The sequence below is a fragment of the Trachurus japonicus genome, chromosome 15, assembly GCF_045865225.1.
Source record: "Trachurus japonicus isolate A0001 chromosome 15, Traja_1.0".
NCBI lineage: Eukaryota > Metazoa > Chordata > Actinopteri > Carangiformes > Carangidae > Trachurus > Trachurus japonicus.
Window position 1 is genome coordinate 3304135 of NC_140921.1, and position 27561 is coordinate 3331695.

Genomic DNA, 27561 nt, shown 5'->3' on the forward strand with positions numbered 1-27561 from the left:
TTTTTAACGTACAAACTTGAGTAGACAGATGTTTTTAACGTACGAACTTCAGTAGACAGATGTTTTTAACGTACGAACTTGAGTAGACAGATGTTTTTAACATACGAATTTGAGTAGACAGATGTTTTTAACGTACAAACTCGATGATACAGATGTTTTTAACGTACGAACTTGAGTAGACAGATGTTTTTAACGTACGAACTTGAGTAGACAGATGTTTTTAACGTACAAACTCGATGATACAGATGTTTTTAACGTACGAACTTGAGTAGACAGATGTTTTTAACGTACAAACTCGATGATACAGATGTTTTTAACGTACAAACTTGAGTAGACAGATGTTTTTAACGTACAAACTCGATGATACATGTTTTTAACGTACGAACTTGAGTAGACAGATGTTTTTAACGTACAAACTCGATACAGATGTTTTTAACGTACGAACTTGAGTAGACAGATGTTTTTAACGTACAAACTCGAGGATACAGATGTTTTTAACGTACGAACTTGAGTAGACAGATGTTTTTCACGTACGAACTTGAGTAGACAGATGTTTCTAACGTACGAACTTGAGTAGACAGATGTTTTTTAACGTACGAACTTAAGTAGACAGATGTTTTTAACGTACAAACTCGATGATACATATGTTTTTAACGTACGAACTTGAGTAGACAGATGTTAACGTACAAACTCGATACAGATGTTTTTAACGTACGAACTTGAGTAGACAGATGTTTTTAACGTACAAACTCGAGGATACAGATGTTTTTAACGTACAAACTTGAGTAGACAGATGTTTTTAACGTACAAACTTGAGTAGACAGATGCTTTTAACGTACAAACTTGAGTAGACAGATGTTTTTAACGTACAAACTTGAGTAGACAGATGTTTTTAACGTACGAACTTGAGTAGGCAGATGTTTTAACGTACAAACTTGAGTAGACAGATGTTTTTAACGTACAAACTCGATGATAGATGTTTTAACGTACAAACTGGATGATACAGATGTTTTTAACGTACAAACTTGAGCAGACAGATGTTTTCCCTCAGCGCTCCCACGCAGCCGGCGAAGCCCAGGATGAAGGTGACTCCTCCGACCACCAGCACCAGCCAGACCGGGTCGAAGCCGTGCAGCTGCGTCACCTGGGTCAGGTCCAGCAGGACTCCCTGTGGAACCAGAACCAGAACCAGAACCTGAAGTGTTTCCTCTGCACCTCGTTCACATCGATAAACAGCTTTTAGACGCTTCGCTGCCTCCTGCTGGCCACAGTCGTGAACTACACACCAGCAGGCGCAGGTTGGACAGAGGGAGGAGCGTGTTTTTTTTAAGACTAATCATTAATCATATAAACCATTAATTCATGGTTGATATGTTTTTTTGTTCTTGACAGGAAGATAAATAAGTTAACAAGTCAGCAGGTTAACAAGTCAAAAATTGGAAAAATAAAATAAGACAAATAAAATCAAGAAAAATTGAATAAAAATTACGAAAAAGTAAAATAAAAAAAGATTAAAAAATAAAAATAAATAAAATCAAGAACAATTGAATAAAAATAACGAAAAATAATATGATAAAATAAAACAAAAATAGGAAAAATAAAGTGAATAAGAAAAATAAAATCAAGAAAAATTTAATAAAAATAAGAAAATAAAATAAGAAAGATAAAGTCAAGAAAATTGAATAAAAATTACGAAAAAGTAAAATAAAAATAGATTAAAAAAAAAATTAAGGACAATTGAATAAAATAAGAAAATCAATAAGCATTGAATGAAAATAACGAAAAATAACTTAATAAAATAAAACAAAAATAGGAAAAATAAAGTAAGAAAAATGTGTGTTTGTGTTAATTCACCTTTTCACTCCAGGCCCAGAAACCAGCTGCGATGAAGGCAACTCCAGCCAGCTGCAACACACAGACACACACACAGACACACAGACACACAGACACACACAGACACAGACAGACACACACACACACACACACACACACACACACACACACACACACACACACACACGATTAGACGGCGCCATCGTATCAACACAACTGTCAGAAAAATAGGAACTTGTGGTGACACAACAGCAGCTGCAGGACGGAGGAAAAGATAAAGGTCTCACTCTGTCTGTTAGATAAAACACACACAGAGTGAGTGAGACTTCCTGATATTTGAGTTTTAATTGATAACATTTGTCCCATCTTTGGTTAAAGAAGATTAATGAGACTAGGAGATGAGACTAGGAGAAGTGACGTGTCTGTAGCTGCAGTTTCACTCTGACGTGTGCACCTATCGGCCTGTTTTCGTGTCTGTGGTTCAGGATGTTTCATAACAGCTGACACTCCTTCGTGACGCTTCCTGTTCAGCTTGCGAGACAGAGACGGTCTTTTTCAACTCTGCTCTGCTCTGCTCTGAACAGGAAGTCACAGACACCACGACGTCGTCTTCTTTCACCAACACCAACACCCAGATGAAAGAAAGGATGCAGAGAGAAAAACCACGACTCGTACTCGTTCTTCACTTGTTTTCACCTCGGCACAGATTTCAGCAGCTTCAGCTCAGTTAATAAAGTAAAAACATCATGTCAACAAAAACTGAAAACTGAAACCACACCCTCTCATCCTCTTGTTCTTTTTGAACCTTAGATTATTATTATTATATTATATTAGATAACAGAGATACAGATGGATGATGATGATGTAAAGAACAAGTCAGAAGGTAAATAGGTAAACATATCTACTACTAGTAACCACGTTAACAACATATGAACACGTCTGTAGATCAGCAGGTAAAGTGTCCCAGCAAGTGAACAGGTCAATCATATAAAACAAGTTTATCATATAGTAAACAGGCGGGTAGGTAAGTCAGCCAGTAAACATATCAACAGAAGAGGTTCTTAAGATTCATCTCACATTCAAACAGATATGCTCCGTCAACACCACTATTCACTAAGTATTCTCTTCTACATTCTACATTCACAAACTGAATAACTATCAGATTTGTTTGTTTATCTACAGAAACCAATATCTCCCTGTCACTTTTCAAAATTTCTTTACCTTCACTTATAATGTACATTCATTGAGTACTTAGTGGAGTAGCAGCATAATTTCATTGTACTGATGTACAGTATAATGACAATAAAGGCTTTCTAATCTAAAAAATCGAATCTAACATTCTCACCGTACTAGACACAGTAATAATCTCACTCTATTTACCCTTTACCTGCACATCTCACCATCAGTTTAATATTTCCTATAGAGGTCCTATGTTTTACAAAAATATAAGGTATAAAATATAATAATAGAGAGAGAACCACACTAAGAATAACAAGAACAAGGCTGAATACTCGTGGCCGCAACACTGAGCAGGGCTTTGAAAGCCTCTATTGAAAAGAGTTTGTTAAAGGGATAGTTCAACATTTTGGGATTAAACCTAAACCTAACCTAACAAGTCAGTAGGTCACTGGATAAACATGGCACAAAGTCAACAAGTTAGCAGGTCAACAAATTGGAAGATAAACAAGTCAGAAAGTTAACAAGTCGACAAGACAGCAAGTTATCAAGTCAGAGGATAAACTAAATTAGCAAGTAAACAAGTCAGTCACCTCAGGAGGTAAAGGCAGTAGGTAAGATCTGTATTATGAATGAATTGTAGTATGAAGTAGTGTGAAAACCTTAGTGTTTGTCATACCCCTCTTCTTCCCTGTACCTTGTAAATACCATCTGTTTGTACCGCTGTTTGAATTTGCTCATGGTTGGACATTGTCCGAGCTCCTCCGCTAGTCTGTTCCACAGGTTCACTCCACATATTGAAATGCAAAAGGTTTTCAAAGTTGTGCTAAAAGAACAGATGTTTTAGGTACAGTTCCCCCCTCAGATTATATCCCCCTTCTCTCAGAAAAAAACATGCTTGAATATTTACTGGTAGTATGTTATTTGTTGCCCTGCATGATCTGTGCTGTTTGGAAGTGTACCAGATCAATGAGTTTCAGTATTTTTGATTTTGGTTGTTCTCTGTAACCACTGTTATGAATTATCCTGATTGCTCTTTTTTGCAGAATCAACAGTGATTGTAGTGTAGATTTATAAGTATTGCCCCCAAATCTCTGCACAGTAACTCAAATATGGTAATATCAGTGAATTGTAAAGAATGTGGAGTGATTTGTATAAGGACAACATATGAACAGATATGAACAGAAGTGACCACAGATGAATGAGTGAGTGTGATGATGACGCAGCTGATGACGCAGAGACTCACCCAGAAGATGATGTTGTAACTGAACATCAGATACTTGTAGCAGCAGCTCACCTCCGTGTTCTCATAGCGGTAATAATACATCTGTCAGTCACACAAACACACACACGTATTAACAATATACACGTATCAACAATATAAACCAGTTATCAACTTGTTTTAACACTTGTTAGCCACTTAGCTCCCAAAGTTTACCTCAACTTTACCAACTTAGCCGCTGTTAGCTTAGCCGGAGCTAACTAACTAACTAACTAACTAACTAACTAACAGCTTCTTCTCACGGGAACTGTTTTTCTTTCTGATAGACTCATCGATCCAGTATCACAGCGATCTACCGGGTTATTGATCCGTGATTGAACTCGATCAGTAAAAATAAGTTTGTGAACTTTCGGTTTGTTTGAGGCTAACAGGAAGCGGCTACATGGATGCTAACAGACAGAGCAGCGGAGCGATGGGGGGAAATAATAATAAATAATGTAGCTAATAAACCGAGCGGAGGAGTTTTAACCTTCATCTTCAGCCCGTCAGACTCACCGCAGCTCGGTTTAATCCCTCCGCTGTCTGAGAAACACACAAAAACTAAGAAAGAAACACACAAACCACAACAGCAACAACAACACACCCTGTTGGCTGCAGCAGAGACCGCTACTTCTTCTTCTTCTTCTGACACTGCGACACAACAAACCAAACAACGGCCTCTTCTTCTGCGGTGTTTTATTACAGTCGCTTTGGCGCCATGTTGAAGACGCGTGACGTCACTGCCGCCCGGTGGCGCGGAGAGGAACTGCAGCACTGAAAAATAAAATAAATAATAAAATAAAATAAAATAAATAAGAATACAAAAATAAAATGAAGTAAAATAAAATAAAAATAAATTAAAAAAAATAGGAAAAATAAGAAAAATTAAATAAGAATACAAAAATAAAATGAAGTAAAATAAAATAAAATAAAATAAAAAAAATAGGAAAAATAAGAAAAATTAAATAAGAATACAAAAATGAAATAAAAAATAAGACAAAAAGAAAAAAAGGAAATAAAATAAGAAAAATTAAATAAAAAAAACAAAAAAATAGGAAAAATAAAATAAAATAAGAAAATTAAAAAATAAGAAAAAATAAATAAGAATAAAATAAGAATACAAAAATAAAATAAAGTAAAAATAAGAAAAAAAATAGGAAAAATAAAATAAAGTAAAAATAAGAAAAAAAATAGGAAAAATAAAATAAGATAAGATAAAAAATAGGAAAAATAAAATAAGAAAATTAAAAAATAAGAAAAATAGAATAAGAATAAAATAAGAATACAAAAATATAGTAAAAATAAAATAAAATAAGATGTAAAAAAAATAGGAAAAATAAAATAAAATAAGAAAATTAAAAAATAAGAAAAATTAAATAAGAAGAATACAAAAATAAAATACAATACAAAAATAAAATAAAGTAAAAATAATAAGAAAAAAAAGGAAATAAAATAAGAAAAATAAAATGAAATAGGCCTAAATAGGATCAATGAGGATCTGTCTTTTTTTTCTAAAGGTGTTCAGAAATGGCCGTTTGTCCTGTTTGTCGCGCCTCCTTCTATGTCGCCTTGCGTCACCAGGCTCTTCAGAGAGGCGAAGAGCCTGGTGTCTGTTAACTCCGAATTTTGTCTGCATTCTGGTTCCCGTCTGTAGCGGAGATGGAACTCACCAAATTCACCAAAATAAAAGTGTTCACCAACATAAAACTTATAAAATAGACATTAACTTGTACAATAAAAGCAAACGGTTAACTTAATGGCTCGGGGACTTTCTTGTAAATTATATTCATTAAATTAAAAAGTTTCACTGCATTTTATTATCTTGGTGCTTTTATTTTGATGGAAAGGCCTGTCTCTCTCTCTCTGTTTTGGTTTCCTACCAAAACAGCGAGTCAACGACCCCAGACTACCTTCTAGAGTTTCCACGAGTAAGGAAAACGAGTTTGATTGGTCGTTATCGAGTGGGCGCCGGGCGGGATATTCAATGTTTGGGGCGAGACCGAGCTCGGTGTGTGTGTGTGTGTGTGTGTGTCTCAGACGTTTGATTGACGGATGACGGATCCAATATCAGTAGTTTGGCCCAGTAAGTTTGGGCTCCATCGTCTGATAGATGAGTTATTACACTAACTTTATGACCCAGAGTGGAATCAAATTCATTATTCTTTTCTGTACAGCTTTATTAAGCAACTAAGAACAAAGAAATTTCATTTTGTGTTGATTCCGGTACCTCTATGGACAGGAAAAGCGGTCATGACAAACATATTGCAATGAAATTGAGCTCTTTTTTTTCTTTTTTTCAATGCTTATTTTTAGCCTCGTCAGGTCGTCAGGTCATCAGCCATAAATCGTTTCGACAGGTGGACTGACCCAACCACTGCCTCCTGAAGGTGTAGAGTTAGACTATTTAAAAAAAGATTATCTTCCTGCACCGATCGGCCTCATTTGCTGCTGTAGGTCAAACAGAGAAGACCGGGTCGGAGGCTCTGATCTTACAAAAAGTACATGCTTTTACATTTACTTTAAGTAAGAGTAAGAGTAAGAGTAAATTTCTTATTTTTCACATCAATGAATTACTACAATTTTTTCTAAATGAATGTAAGGACCTTTTAACTCTTGTTTCTGAGAACTTTGGCGGTATCCTTATGGGGAGGGATGACGTATTTCCGCTTTTACGTAGATCCCAGTGGAGCGCTGCACTGTGATAGGTTTCCTTCTTTGACAAACACAGCTTGTGTCCAATAGTATTTTAGAAAAAAAGAAAAAAGAAAAAAAAAGAGCAGACCTGAAAGTAACAAGTACTTTTCAGCCTTCCTAGAAATTAAAGGGATAGTTCAACATTTTGGCAAATTGGCCCATTGCCATAATCGCTATAGTCATAGCAGTAGGTTCGTTACCTTTAATTGTCGGTGTAAGCTATTTTTAGAACGGAGCAGCGGAGCGGCAGGCTGCTCAGAGCTACGCTATGGAGGCTAAAGGAATTTCTTGGTTTTCCTCATCAAACTCATCAAATACACAACCCAACAACTCCAAAAGGCTGTCGTGGACAAGTTGTGAGCTGCACATTCACCACGCTATGAGATAATAATGGAACGTTACGAGACGGAGCTGTTTTAGAGGGAAATTCATGCAAAACCGCTGATGCGTGTTGCGTTCAGGGACAGTTTTTCAGCAAGCAGTCTCTGTATTTACCCTGTATTTACCTCGAAAACGGCTCAGTTTCGTAACGTTCTGTTATTATCTCATAGCGTGGTGATTGTGCAGGTCACAACTTGTCCATGAAAGCGTTTTGGAGTTTTGGGATTTTGTATTTGATGAGTTTGATGAGGGAAACCAAGAAATTCCTTTAGCCTCCGTAGCGTAGCTCTGAGCAGCCTGCCGCTCCGCTCCTCCATTCTAAAAATAGCTTACACCGACAAATAAAGGTAACGAACCTACTGCTATGACTATAGCGATTATGGCAATGGGCCAATTTGCCAAAATGTTGAACTATCCCTTTAAGTAAAGTAAAAATATTTGTCTTGGAAATGTATTCAGGTAAAAGTAATAAGTACCAAAGAAATCTAATACAATTTCTATTATAAATTATAAATGTAGGAGAGTCAAGGTAAAAATCCTGCATAGGTCTTCTTAAAAATAAAATAAAATAAAATAAGGCATCAATGAGGATCTGTTATTGTATTAATCAATCATTTTGTCTGTGATAAAGAAATGAACCATATGACTGATGAGCACTGTGACAGTCATTAGTCATGGTAATTACAGCTGACTCTACTGATGATTATTATTAATGATCCGTCTTTAAAACACTGAATCACAGCAACCAATCAGAGCAGCTGAACCTCATTAATATGCAGATTGATACAGAAACATCAAACAGTTAATAATCTGATCTGATAATGATCGCTCTCAGTCATCTGGGGCTTATTGATCAACTCTTTCACAATAAATGTCCTGGTGCTGCAGCAGCTTGATCAGACTCAAACCAGACAGCGATGCATTTTGCTGAATGAGAAACTTCATGTAGGAAGCTGCAGCTGCAAAATTTGCATATTCATGACATCATCAGGTAACGATTTACTGTGACTGCAGCAGCCAATCACCGCTCTGCGCTGCCTGCATGTTTAATCACAGGGTTGTTGACGAGTGAGGAGCTCGTTACAGTCTCCCTGCTGCTGCTGCTCTTCATTAACTTCCTGTGACGCCGCTGAGGTCACAGCAGGTCGCAGAAATTAATTAGTGATTATAATCAATTTTTAATCGATCAGTCAGGAGATAAAAACAATAACATGGAGCTTTCCAGTTGAGCTTAAATGAGTAGACATGGGCTGTGAAATTTTAGAACAACAACAGTGTCAAACTGAATTAGGCCTATATTGTTTGACTTGAAAAAGTTCTGTTGGTCTCCGCATCGTTACCATGGAGACAGTGACCCGATGTTCTCTGTCACCGTGGAGACCATGAAACAGGACTCAGACTCCGATTCAGTTCACTTCCATTCAGTTCCTTTTGTAAAGCGCTCGAGGCGGCGAACAGAGTCGGGGTCAAGGCCACAACACGAGACACAGAAGGGAACTGATCCAGAACCAGTGGAGAGGAAAAACACACATCAGTAGCTAGAACTCAGACTCAGGGGGGTCGTACACGTCACATCATAACGAGAATGTTTGTGTAAATGAGACACAGTGAAGCAGTGACCTTATTAACATGCACACAAACACCAAAAACATCTGTCTGTTTCTTCCTCTCGGGCTTTTATTTTGAAAAGATCCCATAAGCCACCACAAAGTTTTCATTAGGCTGCCATTGCTGGAATAGGAAACACGTACTTTACCCATTCAATTTCACAATTCATTGATATTAATCAATTATTATTTTACATAGTTTAAAATGTTTCATTTATTTCTTTACCAGAAGCAGCGGCCATCTTGAATTGTTGCGTGGCTAACATGTTTAGCTAGCTAACAGAGGAGAAACATGAGAACAAGAGAATTTTATGTGATTTTAAATATTTTTAAATAAATTAAAATTTCAGTTAATGTTGTTAAAATGTTTAATATAACAACTACATTATTCATATGGAAAATTTTGGAGTGAATATATTTCAAATGTTTCATTTTTCTTTAGCAGAAGCGGCGACCATTTTGAATTGTTGCATGGCTAATTAGCTAACACAGGAAAAACACTCAAAGAGAATTTTATGTGTTTATTTTGCTCTAAATTTCAGTTAATGTTGTTAAAATAACACCTAAATCATTCATTAGGACAATTTTGGAGTGAATATAAAAAAGAAGACATTTTCTTGTCAGAAGTAGCAGCCATCTTTAATTTTTAGCGGCTAACACAGTTGCTCTTGTATATTTTAAAGAATCCTCCTGAAACATTCAATTATCTGCTGTGACAATGTGTTGGTTTTGAAGTGATTTATTATCCCCACAACACTACAACACTAAACAATAGCCTGAGCAATATTCATAAATAGTTTGACAAAGAAAATTAACAGCAGCCTAACACTCATCATCAATAAGGACCACACTTCAAGTATCAACATGTCAGTCTTATAGTCCCAACTCGATCAGGCCAGCTGAACAGGCTATAATACAGGGACTGTTTAAAAGATTTGATACCTTGAGGCACAAAAGAGAATTTAGCTCTGTTTTTAGTAAACAGAGGGGGCGGTATCGTCGCCCAGATGGCAGGAGGTTAAACGTGTAGGCAAGGCGGTGCATTTGGTCACCTGTAATATTTCTTAGCTATTTTTTTATTCTTTAGCTATAGATGCCTTCTGTACATGGCAGAGTGATGCCCAGCAAAATGTGGATTATAATTTCTCTCTGACCCTCTTTTTCTGTGCTTCTGTGGCATTGCCAAACCAACAGGATGTTTTCAATAAAAGCGCAATGAAACATTTGCAGCGTTCTCCTTTCTACATGAATGGACAGAAGTTTTGAACGTTATTTGTTGAGACTTTGGTGCAAATTTGATCAATCCACTTGCCCCACTTCTGCAAAATCCCTATTTATACTCAATAACTTGTTGTATTGGCTTTCCGTTGATTAAAGTTACCGGGTTAGGGGTTTTCTCTTTTCTAAAATCAATTAACTTTTGGTTTTGTGATGTAACAATAATTAGAAAAGAATAATAATCTGAATATTTTGGTAATAATTTGGTATCTAATTAAGTAAGAAGATGAAAAACACAACGAGGACATGACGCTGTGAGGTTTATTGGTGTTCCTAATAAACTGGATTCATACTGTTGGTCTGTCAGCTGTGTGTGTGTGTGTGTGTGTGATGTGATCTGTCACCGTGACGCCTCACCTCGAGCATCCTATCACCGTCCCCATGGCAACAGAGCCAGTAATATGACACGCAACAACACAATATTTGGATCGTGTTGTCTCGTCAGGCTGAGCTCAGTGTGTGTGTGTGTGTGTGTGTGTGTGTGTGTGTGTGACAGATGAAGTGTGATCTGAATCAGTTTGTTCACTTTCTAAATCTGAACTCGTGGACGTCGTCGTCGTCGTTAACACTCCACTCCTCCGGCGGCTCCGTGCAGATTTTCAGCCTCAGTAGTTTCACTGTCGAACAGATTCAGATTCAAATTCTTCTGCATCAAACCAAGGACGAAGATGAAAGGACGAGTCTGTGTGTGTGTGTGTGTGTGTGTGTGTGTGTATGTGTGTATGTGAGGATGTGGAGGTCGTCAGATGAAAAGCTGAACCAGTTTCTCTGACAGAATGAACAGGTCCGTCACCTCCTGCCGAGAAAGAAAGAGAAAAAGAGAGAAAAAAAACCCCCTGCAAACACAAAATCGTTTCCAGTGGCTGTAAAACATTTCATCACTGATCTGAAGACAGGTTTCACTCGGAGGATTTAAAAAAGAAAAAAGAAAATCCTCTCATTCTCCAGTTCACAGCTTCTTTTGTTCCACCTGCATGAAAACACACACGGCTTCAAAACCACTGGTCGTCGTCGAGCAGGAAGGATTTTCTGTCCTCAGGTGAAGCTGATCTGAGGTCTGCGAGGTTCACCGTAATAATAATAACTGGAAAATGCATTTCCTGAAAGAAATACGGGTGAATGCTGAAAGCTGGAAGCTGAATGAGCTGAATAAATTGTTGAAACTATGCTGAATTAAAGCAGAAGTAAGCGATCCGGTCGTTTTGGCTAATGCTGCGTTCCAGGCAGGCTTTTGAAACCGTAAATTACAGCTTCAAGTCACGACTTACGACTTTGTAGCGTTCCAGGCAACCCACTCGTGTTTCTCCGACCTGTTTTACCTGTGAAAGTCACTATAACGGCCACTCGTAACTTCTGACCCGTGAACTCGTACCAGATCGAACTGGTACCACTTCACAGGTCGGAAAAACACGAGTTACGAGTTGCCTTGAACGCACCATAACAGTCCTCGTCGCTACGTCACCACATTCAGGCGCATCCCTTGGCTGCACACACAGCCCTGCATGCCGTTCTCTCTCCTCATTGGATAAAAATTGTAGGATACGATAAATGTTTTCTCCTCGGCTCAGAGCAGAGCAGAGGGACTGACAGACCCGTGTTTCAGACCAAACACTCTATGTAAGTGATTGCTGTCGGAAGATATAACTATTTAAGACTTAGATTAACAGAAAAATATCGCTTACTTCTGCTTTAAGTTAAGAAACTGCTGAAGAAATCTTGAAGAGATGAAATAAATATGAAGAATACAAAATGGTTTGAAATTACTTGAATTGTTGAAGATCAGTATGAAGAAATTGAAAGTCTGAAGTCTACTCAGATTTACTTAAAACTGACAGTTTGAAAACATTTTTGAACCATTACTAATGTAGATGAAACAATATCTGAATAGTAAAAGTAGAAGATGAAAGATGGAGGATGTATGAAATGGGTGCTAATTACTTGAATTAGTGAAGAATAGTATGAATGAATTGAAAAGCTTGAGTCTACTCAAATAAGTTTAAAACTGATGGCTTGAAAACATTGTTGAACCATTACTAATATAGATGAAACAATATCTGAGGAGTAAAAGTAGAATAATATGAAGTTGTTACAATCCTTTAAAGGGAAGAATAAGTTAGAAAAACTACATCATATCTGAAGGCTAAAAGTCGAGCATGTAACAGTAGAAGGGTTGAAATCTGAAATACGTGAGAAAAGATTAAAAAGTGGAACTTTTAAGAAGGACGTTGAATTTGTATGAAATGTTTGGAAAATTGCTTGAATTGAAAAAAAATCCTCTTCTTCTCCAGTTCACATCTTCTTTTGTTCCACCTGCATGAAAACACACACGGCTTCAAAACCAGGTATAGTCGTCGAGCAGGAAGGATTTTCTGTCCTCAGGTGAAGCTGATCTGAGGTCTGCGAGGTTCACGGTAATAATAATAATAATGATGATGATAATAAAGCTGAGAGAGAACAGATGATCCTCTGATAATCCAGAGATAATGAGGAGGATCAGGATTCATAAAGACGGGATCAAGAGGAGACGAGCAAACAAACAAACAGCTCCCTCCGTCCTCTGGGACATCTGAGGAATTTATATATATATTTTTTTTTTTTTTTACACATTCATTTTTCCCTCTGAAACTGGCCTCAACATCTGTCTGACAGATGTTTCCAGTTCTTTACTCGACCACAGGCTGAAAAATTAACCACGGGCTGATACCTTGCTGATCAAATGGATCCAAAGCATCTTGTCAACGTGAAATCCTACAAATGGGCCCCATTTTATTATTATTTTTTATTTATTTTTTCTCCTCTCTCATAATTTCATTCATTTACCCATTTAGTCATCCTTCGATCTTATTTTTCTTTCTTACTTTTTAGAATTACTGCTGTTTTTATCACTATTAATACTTTTATTGCTGTCACAACTATTATGAGTATTGTTAATATTATATGACAGATATTACTATTAGATAGATTTATTGTCATTGCATATAAAAAACACAATAAAATTTCACTTGTAGCACCACATCAAACCAAAAAGCAGTGCAAAAGTGCAGTTAAAAAAATATATTATTCATTAATTTCTCCCTTCATTACTGCTATGATCACCATTTATATTATATATTATACTTGAATTACACACATACACACACAGTGTCTTTGTATATCCACTATGTTGTCTGTCCTGTATTTCACAAAAATAATCAGTTAGTTTATTTAAATGTTAAAATGAGTAACAACACAAACACTCACTGATTCGTTTACAACAAAATATACTTTATTATCATCAAGTCATATGACACTATATCAATATTTCTGTACAAAGTGTTTTTATTCTGCAGACACACTGTCCCTGAACGCACATTGTCAAGAACCACCATTTGTCCCTGAACGCCTCTTTCGTCCATTCACACTTAATGTACTGTACACTGGAAACCTCTGGAAACCTCTGGTCCAATCAGAGCGCGGCGGGCTCTGCAGCATCACTTGTTGCCGGGCTGGGCGGCCAGGTAGAGCGCCACCAGGCAGTAGACGGTGCCGCCGACCGTCAGCCCCATGGTGGTCCGGTACAGCAGCTTGTCGATCAGCCCCCTCTTCAGGTGGACCGGGATCCCATCTGCTTTCTGAGGGGGGAGACAGGTGGACGGTTAAAGGGGGGCGGGGCTTATATCAGGTCACGTGACCACAACAAACACACCTGAAATCAGTTCAGATATTAACTCATTGAGTGCCGAGGCTCTTTTCCAAAAGGTTCAGTCAAGTGTACCGGCAATTTAGACCATTTTTGACGATTTTTGTAGAGCCACAGTGTATTCTATATTATTGTCACCAACACATACTGTAGCTCATTTGAAAGGTGAAACTTTCTGCTTCAAATGGCCACAAACCGTTTGTTTCTACGAGCCTCCGTTCCTGAGAAAAGTCAAGCTAAACATGGCTGGGTTTCACCAAAATCCCTGCTTTTTTTCTAGAAAAGGAGATAGAGCGTCTTTTATGAAAGGTGCTCTGTTTGTGCCTGTCGCTCTTCCAGATCGTGAGCTGTCATGAGTTTTTGATCGTCATCTATTTCAGTTCTGCTCGTCGTAGAGTCCCCAAATTTACACATAAGGTGTGTTAAAGTGTCTAATTTCATAATTAAAAAAAAAAAAGCAAATCACATAAAATTACGTTATTGGCACTTAACGCATGGGAACGAAAAACGAGAAATTATGTGGTTGGCAATCAATGAGTTAAACTAAAGGAAATCACAGAACTTGAAAGTTTTTTTTTCAAGGACCCTAAATACAGTCAAGGAGAACTGGAACTTCTTGAAAAAAACCTCTCCAGGAATCTGTCAGACATTTTCAAGGACATATTGAATCTCCCAAGGACCCTTCTTCAAAACCCATGAAACATTATCAAGGACATATTCATTTATTACTGAAACCACCTCAAAGACCCTTGAAACCAATCCATCAACCTTGGAAACCCTCTCTACATGAGAGACAAAGCAATGGGGAGTGCTGCAGCTTGGGTCCAAGGACTCTTGGGTATATTCAAGAACTACTTTTTCTGTATTAAACTCACCCCCCTGGAACTTTTTCAAGCACCTTTTGGGCACCACTGTAATCTACCTCGAACCCCCCCTCTCAACATACTCAGTGATCACTGGAACCACCTGAAGGACCCTTGAAACCATCTCAAGGACTTATTAAACCCCTTTAAATCCCCCTGAACACATTTCCGGCGTCTATGTCTGTGTAAATCAACATACCAGCAGGTCAATGTAAGACGTTCATGATCGCTAACTGAAATTACAAACAAAACGAGCCGGTAGATGTGTTGACGGGCAAAAGTAGCGTCCAAAAAAAAAAGAAAGACGTTGGCGACTGTTGGGATCTTTAGTTCCAGTAATATAATAATATAGTATAAGCGCACAATGACAGTATTCAATTTTAGACAACTACAGAAGTAAGTAGTATACTACATGACACACGTGTACTCATGGAAGTATTTGAATTGAGACACAAAAATAATTTATGCCACTGTGTATTTTTAATCGTTTAATGGAGATCATCGTGAAGACAAGAAACTTCCTGTAGTCTGAACCTGGCATAAACAACTCCTTGAACATCTTCCAGGACTCCTGATCCATTGTTGCCAACCTCCCTCAAGCACCCTTGAATATACTGAAGAGCTTCCATCAACTTATTCTCCTCAAAGGTCCTTGAAATTACCTCTAGGGCCATTGAAACCCTCTCAAGGACCAATTAACCCCTTTAAATACTCATAAAGGCCCCTCAAGGACTGTTTAAACCTCTTCCAGCACTGATACATTACTTAAATATATTCAAGGACCCCATCACCTCCTCTTTGATCATTGCAAGTCCCCTAAATAAAACCCTGCTCTCTGATTGGCCGACTCACCTGGAATAGTTTCTGCATTTCCTGAACTTTGTTGGGTCCCATGTACTCGACGTGACTTCCTGCTTCTGACACCAGTTTGGTCGGAGACGCAAAGACGACTGGAGGACTGACGGGTGGGACGTGTGGACGGAGACCCTGTGGACACGGACACACAAACACACACACAGGTGGAGACACAGGTGTGTTTAATGTCAACAGTAGACAAACAGGTAGCCTAACAGCTTTGATTCTGACTCTTTAATTAGGTGAATGGACCAAAGATAAATCTAAAAACAGGAAATTTGAATAAAATTTGAGTTTAGAAATGTACAACCAAGAAACTTTAGCAGGTAAAACTCAGTAAAAACACCTGTATTCAAAGTTTTATAGAGTAAATACGTGGAGGAACCAGAGAACTATATTATTATATTACACAAACAGACCTGAGATCAGTCTATTTAAACATCATTTACATTAAACCAACAGCAGCTTCTGGTGAGAAACTGATCCCAGAGCAGCTGCTGCATCAGACTTCAGACGGAGGATCAATTTATTGAATATTTTAATGATGATCGATCAGTTTTTTCCCTGTGTGGTCCGATGTCATCGTAAAAACATGAACGCAGCCAATTCTCTTTAGATGATTGATCAGTTATTAATATAATAATTGATTATTAACTTTAGGTAAAGCTCAACTGGATGTTTCCTGATACTTGATATGATGTTACAGTCCTAAACGTCTAAAGTCAACATTATTATTACATCATTTTACACAAAAGTCTTAAGCAGCTCAACGTTAATTACTGTGCATCAACACTGATTGATTATTGTCAATAATTCTCAGGCAAAGACACTTAAACTTTAATTTATTATTGATCAATTAATCGACTGGTTGACTGGTGAGTTTTTTCTGAAATAAAAATTAGATCTTGAATAAAAACAAACTGTTAAAAGAGAAGAACAAAAAGTTTTACTAACTTGACGAGAACATGTTTTCTTTTCTTAAAGGGATAGTATCATTTTTTTTAAAGTGGGGTTGTATGATCTACAAATAGCCCCTAAGTACTTTAATTGCAGTAGAAGACTCTCTGCACTCCTCCCGTTAGCAACGCCAGCCCATAATAGCCCTGCCCAGAGATTTACAACATACAGTGTTGTGAATGGACCCAAAGAAACGGCCTATTTTCACGGCCTAAAAGTGGTTTTACCTGAAAAAAAATACACAGTTCCATTGTTCACTATAATATAATTTTTTCTAGCCCCTCAAAGTGCAGGAAAAACACAGTTTTTATTTGGACCTAACCAACTCACGTATCCCTCCGCCCAGGGTTAGCGCCCGCTGATCAGCAGTTGGTTAGGTCCAAATAAAAACTGTGTTTTTCCTGCATTTTGAAGGGCTGGAAAAAATTATATTATAGTGAACAATGGAACTGTGTTTTTTTTTTCAGGTAAAACCTCTTTTAGGCCGCAAAAATAGGCTGTTTCTTTGGGTCTGTTCACAACACTGTATGTTGTAAATCTCTGGGCAGGGCTATTATGGGCTGGCGTTGCTAACGGGAGGAGTGCAGAGAGTCTTCTACTGCAATTAAAGTACTTAGGGGCTATTTGTAGATCATACAACCCCACTTTTAAAAAAATGATACTATGCCTTTAAAGCCACTTAGTTTTTCACCAATAATCAAATAGCAGCTGATTGATTGATTGATGATCGTATGTGAGTTTGTGCAGTAACAAAGCAGAGAAAGGAACTGAAACTTTGCTGAAGTTAACCAGTTGTTGATCAATATGTTAAATTGTTAATGATAATCAGTTGTTTGTGCCTTTAGACAGAAAAACCTGAATCAGCTGTTTATTGATTATTGTTTACAACAGTTGAGTGAGAACAAACTGTCAAACAGCTTCAGGTCACAACGTTTGTTTATCCAGTTCCTGTTGTTGTTTGATCTGTAAAGTTTAACCAACGACGACGACGTTCGTTTGGTTCAGAGCTGGAATGATGATCAGTCGATCGATCGATTTGATTCAATAAAATTAACTATTTTTGTTCATTGATCAGTGAAATCAAACATTTGTATCACCTAGTATAATTCCTCTGGTGTGTCAGAGTTTGATCAGCGATTAGAAACTGATCCAGGATCTGGACAAACAAACTTTTCCACCTGCAGCTGTTTGACAGTAAAACAACTGATTTACATTTTACACTTTTTACCGATTAATGATCAGAATATCAAGAAACTAATCATCGGATTCATCAATTAGGCTACAAAAGTCCTCAGCTAATGACGAGAACCTGTGAAATCATTTTGATTGATCTGTTTTATTAGTTGTTATTTATTTTATTTATAGTTTTTTATCCAGTCTTTTATCTTTTATACAGTTCTTATCATGCACTTACACTGTGGTTTTATTTTATAGCTCCACTTCCACATGTATACGTGCTCTTACACTGCACACTAGGCTGGCTTTGTATGTATGTATTGTATGCACTGGTCTGTGTTTTAACTGTCTGGATGAGTGAGAGACACTTCAATTTCCCTACTGGGATTAATAAAGTATCTATCTATCTATCTATCTATCTATCTATCTATCTATCTATCTATCTATCTATCTATCTATCTATCTATCACTGGTTGCGACTGGAAAAAAACAACTTACGTACGTGAATGACATAATTCATTTTATAGTATGTAGCCTATTGATTAATCTGAGTCACAGATGTCACTCAAAACATTAAGTTGTAGCCTATTCACCATTGATCGATTACTTGTTTCTTTATAAATTGATCATATAGACTATACTTGTCTTTTAAATAATTTATTCCTCTCATCTACATCCAATCAATTCAGAGCTGATCAATAGATATTCTGTCTGTGTCCAAAAGCTGTCTGCAGCTGTTTGATGACTGATCAGACCTATCGGATTAATCAATTAGGCTACAAAAGTGATCAGTGGTGGTAATTGGAAAAAAAAAAAACTTATGAGAATGAAATTATTTTATGTACTGTAGGTTATTGATTCATCTGAGTCATTGATGTCAAAACGTTAAGCTGTAGCCTATTCATCACTGATCGATCAATTGTTACTTGTTTCTGCATTAATCGATCGAATATTAGTTTTTTTGTGTTTTTAAATTATTTATTCCTCTCATCTAGGCTACATCTGATCAATATAGAGCTGATCAATAGATATTACTGATCTATGATGGAAACTGTCTGCAGCTGTTCGATTACCTACTACTGATCAAATGACTGACACATATCATGACCGTGTGTGCTTCTCAGTAATCGATCAGCCACTAATCAATTCCCTGGATCCTCGGTATTGATCATAGCATATATACTGACAGTAGCCTATATATCTATAGGTATTGATCATAGATATATATATTGACAGTATATCTATGGGTATTGATCATAGATATATATACTGACAGTATCTATGGGTATTGATCATAGATATATATTGACAGTATATCTATGGGTATTGATCATAGATATATATACTGACAGTATATCTATAGGTATTGATCATAGATATATATTGACAGTATATCTATGGGTATTGATCATAGCATTAGCATTAGCATCAGCTGATAGGATAAGAAGGTCGCGCGGAGCTCCGTCTCACCTGCGGGTTGTAGGCGGCGGCGGGAGCTCCGGTGAGCCGCTGCGTCACTCCGTTCAGCTTGTAGTAGGACATGTTGTTGTTGTTGTTGTTGTTGTTGTTGTTGCTGCTGCTGCGCCGCGAGTCGCTCAGGTAAAACACCAACACACCTGGACACGCGGACACTTCACCTGTGTCTGAGGCTCAGCTGATCGAAGCTGCTTCTTCTACTGCTGCAGAGCTGCTGAAGCCGACGTAGCGCTGCGCGATGACGTCAGAGGCACGCTGACAGAAGGACCCGCGACGTAAGAGGCGTCCGCGGCGATGCCGAACTGTAATCATACTCTATTTGCTGGTAATCATTTCATTGTAAAAAAAAATAAAAATAAAAATTAAATAATAATAATAGGTAAAAAACAAACAAACAATAATAATAGGTAAAAGGTAATAGGTAAAAAAAATTAAATAGTAATAGTAGCTAATAGGTTTTAAAAAATGTATATATATAAAAAAATCTAAAAAAAAAAAAAATATATATATATATAGATTGAATATTGATTGATTGATTGATTACAGCAAATATATAGGCCTATATATAGGCCTATATATTTGATTACAGCAAATATATAGACCTATATATAGGCCTATATATTTGATTACAGCAAATATATAGGCCTATATATAGGCCTATATATTTGCTGTAATCAATCAATCAATCAATCAATCAATCAATCAATCAATCAATCAATCAATCAATAAAATGATTTCGGTAACCGTATTAATCTACAGGCCGTTAATTACGTGATAATGTCAAGAAATAGCCAACAAATAACAAAGAATTGCGTCATAATGTCTAGAAATAACTGTCAATTTCATAGTAGGCCTAATGTTGAGTTGAGAAATATGGCTAAGACACGACGACTGATTGTGTAGAAATAGCCCAGAAATATTGATCAATTGCAAGGACTTGGTGGAGAAAAAAATCTGGCCTTTCCCCCAGAAAAGTCAAAGCATATGTAGGCTAATCTTTTGCCTTTATGAAAACATGGCATTACTATGAAATTGACTGTTATTTCTAGGCTATTTCTTGACATTATCTTGTAATTAACAGCCCGTAAATTAAAGGGTTACCATATTTTCTAAGATGCAATAATTTAAAATCTACCGTATCTATCTATCTATCTATCTATCTATCTATCTATCTATCTATCTATCTATCTATCTATCTATCTATCTATCTATCTATCTATCTATCTATCTATCTATCTATCTATCTATCTATCTATCTATCTATCTATCTATCTATCTATCTATGTCCCTCAGTGACTGTTAACCCTAACCCTGAAGAGTGAGATCGAGCCACTGAGCCGGACACATCGACTGAAGGAGGTGATGCAACGTCTCAGACACGAGAAACAGAAATTGACAGTCATGACTTGTAGCTCCTCTGTTAACACCAACGAATGGTTGAAACCACTTTTTGAATCACGTCAGAGCTCAACTTTAACCCCCCGCCTCCATGAATATAACTCCCGATGGAGTAAAGTCCCATTTATTTATTATGCTTCTATTCCTACTGTATCTTCATCACAATGATACAAGCAATGGGCTTTTTCATTGTGCAGCTGGTTGTTATATTCTTTTCTTCACTGTTTTTACAATATTATATTATATATCATATTATTATTTTGTGTCTCTTTTCCAAAAAAAGCAAATAAAATATATAGGAAAGGTTTAATGAAGACATGGAAAACATGGAGTGGATATAATAATGTGTTTTATTTTACAGTGGAACAGAAAAGAAAGATGGTGATTATTAACATGTTCTGTGCAGCTTAAAAAAATAATAAAAAGAACAGAGAAAAAACAAAGGAATAAAAAGTGTTTAGTGAAGATTAAAGGGATAGTCCGTGTAGTTGTGCTTTGGTAGAAGAAGTTGAAGAGTCTTTCTTCAGTGAGACATTTCACACTCCAGCAGCTCGTCTATCCTCACTTTCAAAAACCAAATGTTTCCAACACTTCCACTTCCTGTCTCTGAGTCTGCCGTTGCCGTGGAAACCGTGGACGGTGTCCAGTTACAACCAGAGAGTTTAACCCACCACTGTCCAATAAAACAAACAAACACAAACAGCTGAATGTGTGCAGTCTGTCCTGGGAGAGAAGAGGAGGATGGGGGACGGTTCCTCTGGTTTAACACTCTCACTATCACCAGTTCATCACTCCCAAGTGTTAAACCATCATCATGATTACATCAAGTACCTCACACTGACTACACACCTCTTTATCTCATCTCTTTGCACTTGTTGAACAGATTCGATGAAGCTCTTGATACTTACACATCAAGGTCTCTGCACTTCAATCGCTCTTTAGTCTGAATAAAAGCATTTAATACTGAACAAGTAAATGTAAAATGTGAATATAAACAAAATGAATCTCAACTCAGGATTCAATTTAACAAAAGCTCATCAACATGGAAACGTTGGCAGAATGCAAATAATTCAAGTTTATAAATACACCTTTGATATTTACCGATTTTGTGTAGCCCCAAAATTTTAATTTTCTCTTCATCGTTTTATACTCAGGTCTGAGTTCTGCATTCTCTTATAGATACAAGTTCATGTGTGGAAAATGCTGAATGCATCACTGATCTATTCAACACGTGACATTTTCAAACTGACTGGTTAACATATCAAACTAGGATTGATGTTATACTATGGCGGTTGGCGGTTTGTTTTCATAGTTTTCGAAATAAATAATAATATTTCAGTGATATAAATATAAAGATGCAGTCATCGTGACCTAGATTTGTTTGGACCGAACTCTGCAGCAGAGGAAATATAACGGAGGATTCGATGTGACAAACACAAACTCTATGCAGAGCTGAAGCCAATCGATGAAGAGGTCGATGTGATGCGGTCACAGTCGTGTCCAATATCCAGTTCATCCACTTTCAATCAATTTATATCAATTCCAGACAATTTCAGCCGACACAGAGCTGTTTTCAGCAGATGGATGAATATGTATGTGGCTTTAAACGGATCTCAGTCATGAGGATCTTTGTACTAGTCTCTGCACAGCTGTGTGGGTGTTTCACTGCCCTGATTCCTTTTGTAAAAACTCAGGTAAATGAGTGAAGATTTATTATGTAACTGCCTCAGAACTGTGTGGCCGTTCACCAATAGTTTCCACCAGGTCACACACACACACACACACACACACACACACACACACACACACATGAAACTATGGCGGCCGGCGATGAATCTGAAATTACAGAGGCAGAAAAACAAAATAAACTGTGACAGGCTGTTAGATGCTCGTTGTTGGAATAAAAACCTGAGAGAAAACCTGCAGCCAACAGCAAATTAGAAGCAGTGGTGAAGTTGTTTTCTATAGGACTTGTAGATTTTCAGATCTGGTGATAAACTGGACCAAACTGGTTCAGTGTGGAGTGAATTTGAACAGCTGTGGTGAGTGGATGGAGTGTTTGGGAACTTGGCGTCCATCCCAGAGGCCGGTACTACGAAGGAGGCTCAACATAGCCAGGCTTTGGAGGTGTTTGGCGTCATATGATTCTATACTTCCGCGAAAAATGGAGCGAAAGTAAATAGTTTATACATGGCCACATCAAAGTGAAATTATTAAAGGGACATTGTGTAACTTCTACTGTTATCTATTCACGAAAATCGATTCTTTCGTTCAAAAGTCTGTTTTTCATTAACCAGTAATCCCCCCCCATCAACAAAGTGAAGTGTTCCTTTCAGCTCTGAATGAGCCGTTCATATCATTCATATCTACATGGAGCGGGTAAGCTCGGTGCTGGCTACCTGGCTGCCCAATTTCACGTGAATGCAGCATGAAAAATACGATTGAGTTGCTTGCGATATACAACCACAATGCTAGATGAGAGGAATTCCTACACAATGTACCTTTAACTTTAGCGATTATGCATCAGATTTTCTGTCCTGCTGCGCGCGCACAACTCATTTCAGTGGCTTCCTTAGAGTGTATATAAAAGTAAAATATATATAGCCTAATATATAATGACCTGTAGACGTAGCGTATTCCTTCAGCTGAACATCTGTAGGTGGAGACGCTCGTAGAGAAAGTAAACCACCTTTGTGATACAGGAAAGTCTGGCGTTATACTCAACATAACCATGGGCGTGGTAGTGGGGGGAAAAGGGGACTTGACTACCCAGGGCCCGAGTAGGGAGAGGGCCCATGAAAATCCTGAAATTATTATTTTTTTGTGTGATGTTTTTATTTTGAATGAATTGGCCCCCCAATTAATTGGTGTCATAATTTATTTCAAATATATTGATAACATCAACTGAGAGAATGAACTCTGTGTCAAAGTCCTCCCAACATATTGGGAGGCATAAAATGGTTTAGTCCACCCATAGACAGCGGCGACAAGTGTAACGTCAGTGACCCCAGATTGAATGAGGCTATAGCTTTCATCATGCCACCCAAAAAACATAAATCGGGGTACCAGAAAAAGAAAAAGCGGAAAGAAAAAGAAAGAAGGCAGAATTAGGGGAAGCAACTGTTAAAGGGATATTTCAACATTTTGGCAAATGCCATAATCCCTATAGTTTTAGTAGATTTGTTACCTTTAATTGTTGGTGCAAGCTATTTTTAGATTGCCGGAGATATGATAAGAGATAATAACAGAACGTTACAAGTTGTTTTCGAGGTAAATGCAAAGCCAGTATAGTGCCGAAAAGAGATGCACTGGCATGGATAGGGGCCCGCAGACATTACGAGTGTACGAGGCCCAATTTGGTGCTACGCCCCTGAACATAACTAACTAACCCACTAAATTTGCTCCGTAGTACAACCCTCTGATCAGTGTTGTTGTCGTTGTTGTTGTTGCTAGTTGATGAAGTCGGCCGACGGGCTGTGGCTGCAGCGGGCGGAGCGAACCTTCAGCTCGTGGTAACACTGGACGAAGCTGTGGTAGATGAAGGTGATGGGCAGCGCCAGCAGCACGATGCCGCTCACCACGCAGAGGCCGCCCAGCACGCGGCCCGCCACCGTCACCGGATACATGTCGCCGTATCCCACGGTCGTCATGGAGATGATGACCCACCAGCAGGCGGCGGGGATGCTGGCGTAGTCCTGGTTTCCGGCCTCCACGTCCAGGCCGTGCTCCAGCAGCTGGGCCAGCGCGCTGAAGATCGCCATGGCGACGCAGATGAACACGAGCAGCATCACCATCTCGCGGTAGCAGCGGCGCAGCGTCAGGCCGAGCGTCTGCAGGCCCAGGAAGTGGCGCGCCAGCTTGATCACCCAGAAGATGCGCATGATGCGAAGGATGCGCAGCGTGACGCCGGCGCGCTGCAGCTGAGAGTTCTCCCCCGTCAGGATCGTCATGGTAACGGACACGTAGTACGGAGTGATGGCCAACAGGTCGATGATGTTCAGAGGACGACGGACAAACTCACATTTATCGCGAGACACCAGGAAACGGACGATACACTCGGCTGTGAACCAACCAATACAGACCGCCTCGATGATCCTGCAGGTGGGACAGCCAATCAGAGAGAGACAGGACAGAGAGAACCAATCAGAGTCAGGGAGCAAGTGAGGCCATGGATGAAGGGGTGTTTAAGGCGTCCTACCCAAGGTGGTAGATCAGACTATGCACAGGCGTAACTCATGGGCGGCCATATTGGGTCAGGCAACTTTGACTCTGGCTGCAGTAGATGGATGATCCAGTCGTCTGCACTATTATAAATGATTCATATCTCTGTGAAATTCTGTCCATATATTACTTTAACTATTTGCATAATGTTACTATAGTGTTACTTTAGTAGAAAAGTACATGATTTAAATTTTCATTCATTCATGGTTTTAAGTATACAGTATCATAACTGCATTTCTGTATTGTATACAAACCAAACCGTTTGAAAACTGGACCATAGGCTTAATGCTCTGAGGGAGGGGGCAGACTGAGCCAAGATGGCGGCCAGGTGAGTCATCTAGTCTTCTTATGCTGCGTTCGGGACAAGTCGGAACTCGGATCTTTCCCAATTGACTCTGAGTTCCGACTTCAAAGCGTTCGAGATGCACCAGGTCAGAACGACCAAAAACATGGCGGACTGGGACAAACTTTGCATCAAAAATGCTTCATGTAATGTATAAAAACTTTGCAAAGGGCACAAAAACTATTTTAAAAAGAAAGTTTAAATGTATTTTGGCATTTAAATGCTTTTTAACTGATGTTTTACTGTTGAAGGTGTGCCTCTGCACAGGAGCAGATTGTTGTGTAACGTCAGACAACCGATGCTCCGACTTCAGGTGGCATTCATTTGCACTTTTTCAAGTCGGAGGTCTGAAAGATCCAAGTTCCGACTTGTCTCGATCGCAGCATTATATATATCTATGGTCCTACCTGTGCTGGTCCAAGGTCTCCGCGGCCTTCCAGTCTGGTAAAGTGCTGGCACACAGCATCACCATGGAGATGATCACAAACAGCACCGACACCGATGCGAGGATCTGCGCCGCCAGCGAGGAGGTTGGTTCCTCAAACGTCCTCCTCATCCTCTCCAGCCAGCGGCTCTGAGACGCCTCCGGGACCCGCGGCTCCTCCTCGGGGAAGAAGTGGACGAAGCAGTCGGACATGCGGTCGTCGAGGCGCCGCTGGCAGCAGGGCTGCAGGTCCGAGCTCTCCAGGCCCCAGTACAGCATCTCGTTGTAGAAGGACAGCTCGCACATGTGCGGCACGAAGCGCAGCTTGCCGTGCTGCACGTACAGCATGATGAAGCTGAAGGCCTCCGAGTGCCGGTCGAAGAAAAACTCATTCCTGTCGCGGTCGTAGTCGTCGCAGAGCTCCAGCAGCTCGCTCTCAGAGACGCAGCGATGCAGCCGACTGAGCCTGCTCAGAGGAAGGCGCTTCATCAGCTCGGCCGAGAAGGAAAACCTGCGGCCGCCGACGTTCAGGGTACAAAAACTGCTGCCAAACTTCATCTTGGAAAGAAAGGGTGCTTCCAAGTTTTGTTGGCTCAAAAACTCGGACTGCTTCTGCACGTTATGTGTTGGACAACTTCTTTCTTTGTTTCACCATCTGGCTGCTTTCAGACTTTATCGAAAGTTTCTTAAAAAGCCGAAGCTTCTTCCAGATCAGATGTCGCCTTCTCTTTGTGAATCAAACTTAAGCTTTGTATCAGTCTCAGGTTCTGCCTCCAAACCTTCCAAATCTTATCTTCTGTGAAAAACAAACTGCTTCACCGCCTCTGTGTTAAAAAGCTGAAGCCCCTTCCAAGCTTTGTCTTAAAAGGAAAGACTCTATACTTAATCACATTTCCTAAAAAGCTAAAGCTGCTTCCGGATGTTAGGACTGTCCTTTGTGAATCAAACTGCAGCTTTGAATCAGTTTCCGTTTCCTGTTAGAGCTTCCAAACCATCCAAATCTTCTCCTCTGTGAAAAACTGAACAGAAAAACTGCTTCACTGTCCCTTGATTAAAAAGCTGAAACTGTTCCCAAAGTTCAGAATCTTTAAAGGTCGTCCTCCATAACTAACATTGCAGGCAGCTTCCATAATCGAGTTCATCATTGACAAGAAAATTCACACTGCGTCACAACTCGATCTTCTGTTGGCAACGCTGAAGCTGCTTCCAAACTTTGTTCCTCACTTTGTCCTAATGTCCATCTTAAAGCTGTAATTCACAAACAGGCAGCCGTCTCCGGGCTCCATCTTCCATTTTCCATCTCAAACTGAAGCAGTTCTGTCTCGTCGTCTTCACATTTTCATCTTCTAATCAACACTCTCTTTTCTTCCCAACATCTTCACCTCATGGCTTAAATAGAATAAAACACGTGTTAGTGACCACCAACATCAACATCATCTCTGGTTTAATGATGAGTGACCTACTTGCCTGAATCGATTTTAAATGTTCTCATTCCGACTCTTTCTCCCTCTTTGCATGGTTGTGTATTTTTAGTCAAACCATGTCAAAGTGAATCACATTAAAAAACAAAACAAAAGTGCAGCTGCTCTGAGCTGCTGTGGTTTAAAACTAAACAACTCTCAAATCACAGTGTTCACAAAAAAAACAACTCACCAGATATTAAAGCTCGTCCTCACAGTGAAGCCAGAGGCTGAACCAGAAGTGCTCAGCAGGTGTTTGGCTTTAAAGTCGGGGTGTATCTCGTCCTTGGATTCTGTTTGACTTCTGGTTTGTTTCTTGACGGTGGTGGATCTGAGACTGGAGAGCAGCACCTCTTCCTCCTCCTCCTCCTCCTCCTCCTCCTGCTGCTGCTGCTGTCTGAGAGGAGGCGGATTAGAGTCGATGATTCAAACAGCAGTCAGTCTGAGCTGCTCAAGCTGAATCTGACTCTCCCTTTTTT

The 27561-nt window shown here is 38.9% G+C and overlaps 3 protein-coding genes across 3 annotated transcripts in view; all 3 read right to left on the reverse strand.

The window, feature by feature from the left end:
* tspan14 (tetraspanin 14) overlaps nt 1–4854 on the reverse strand; it is a 10987-nt gene extending 6133 nt beyond the window's left edge. The window contains exons 1-4 of the mRNA XM_085799253.1: nt 4787–4854; nt 4256–4336; nt 1855–1905; nt 1022–1168 (exon numbers count right to left, since the gene is read on the reverse strand). Of these exons, the coding sequence (XP_085655379.1) occupies nt 1022–1168; nt 1855–1905; nt 4256–4336 (279 nt within the window). The 5' untranslated portion in view covers nt 4787–4854. The remainder of the gene's footprint in view (nt 1–1021; nt 1169–1854; nt 1906–4255; nt 4337–4786) is intronic.
* An 8619-nt stretch (nt 4855–13473) lies between these two features.
* LOC146973028 (cytochrome c oxidase subunit 7A2-like, mitochondrial) lies at nt 13474–19418 on the reverse strand. The gene is made up of 3 exons (XM_085801015.1): nt 19231–19418; nt 15625–15759; nt 13474–13841 (listed from the first exon to the last, which is right to left on the reverse strand). The coding sequence occupies exons 1-3, from the start codon at nt 19300–19302 to the stop codon at nt 13701–13703; spliced, it is 348 nt and encodes a 115-aa protein (XP_085657141.1). The 5' UTR covers nt 19303–19418; the 3' UTR covers nt 13474–13700.
* A 4626-nt stretch (nt 19419–24044) lies between these two features.
* LOC146973029 (voltage-gated potassium channel regulatory subunit KCNG3-like) lies at nt 24045–27133 on the reverse strand. Its single transcript, XM_085799258.1, has 2 exons — nt 25606–27133; nt 24045–24729 (listed from the first exon to the last, which is right to left on the reverse strand). The coding sequence occupies exons 1-2, from the start codon at nt 26178–26180 to the stop codon at nt 24084–24086; spliced, it is 1221 nt and encodes a 406-aa protein (XP_085655384.1). The 5' UTR covers nt 26181–27133; the 3' UTR covers nt 24045–24083.
* Nucleotides 27134–27561: the final 428 nt, after the last annotated feature.

Excerpts from the sequence above, each read along its gene's own strand:
- LOC146973028 (XM_085801015.1), bottom strand. The coding sequence starts at position 19,302 with ATGTCCTACTACAAGCTGAACGGAGTGACGCAGCGGCTCACCGGAGCT. Across the intron at positions 15,760-19,230 it reads CCGCCGCCTACAACCCGCAG|GGTCTCCGTCCACACGTCCC; the intron begins GTGAGACGGAGC and ends CCGTGTCCACAG. Across the intron at positions 13,842-15,624 it reads AAATGCAGAAACTATTCCAG|AAAGCAGATGGGATCCCGGT; the intron begins GTGAGTCGGCCA and ends CTCCCCCCTCAG.
- LOC146973029 (XM_085799258.1), bottom strand. The coding sequence starts at position 26,180 with ATGAAGTTTGGCAGCAGTTTTTGTACCCTGAACGTCGGCGGCCGCAGG. Across the intron at positions 24,730-25,605 it reads GAGACCTTGGACCAGCACAG|GATCATCGAGGCGGTCTGTA; the intron begins GTAGGACCATAG and ends TCCCACCTGCAG.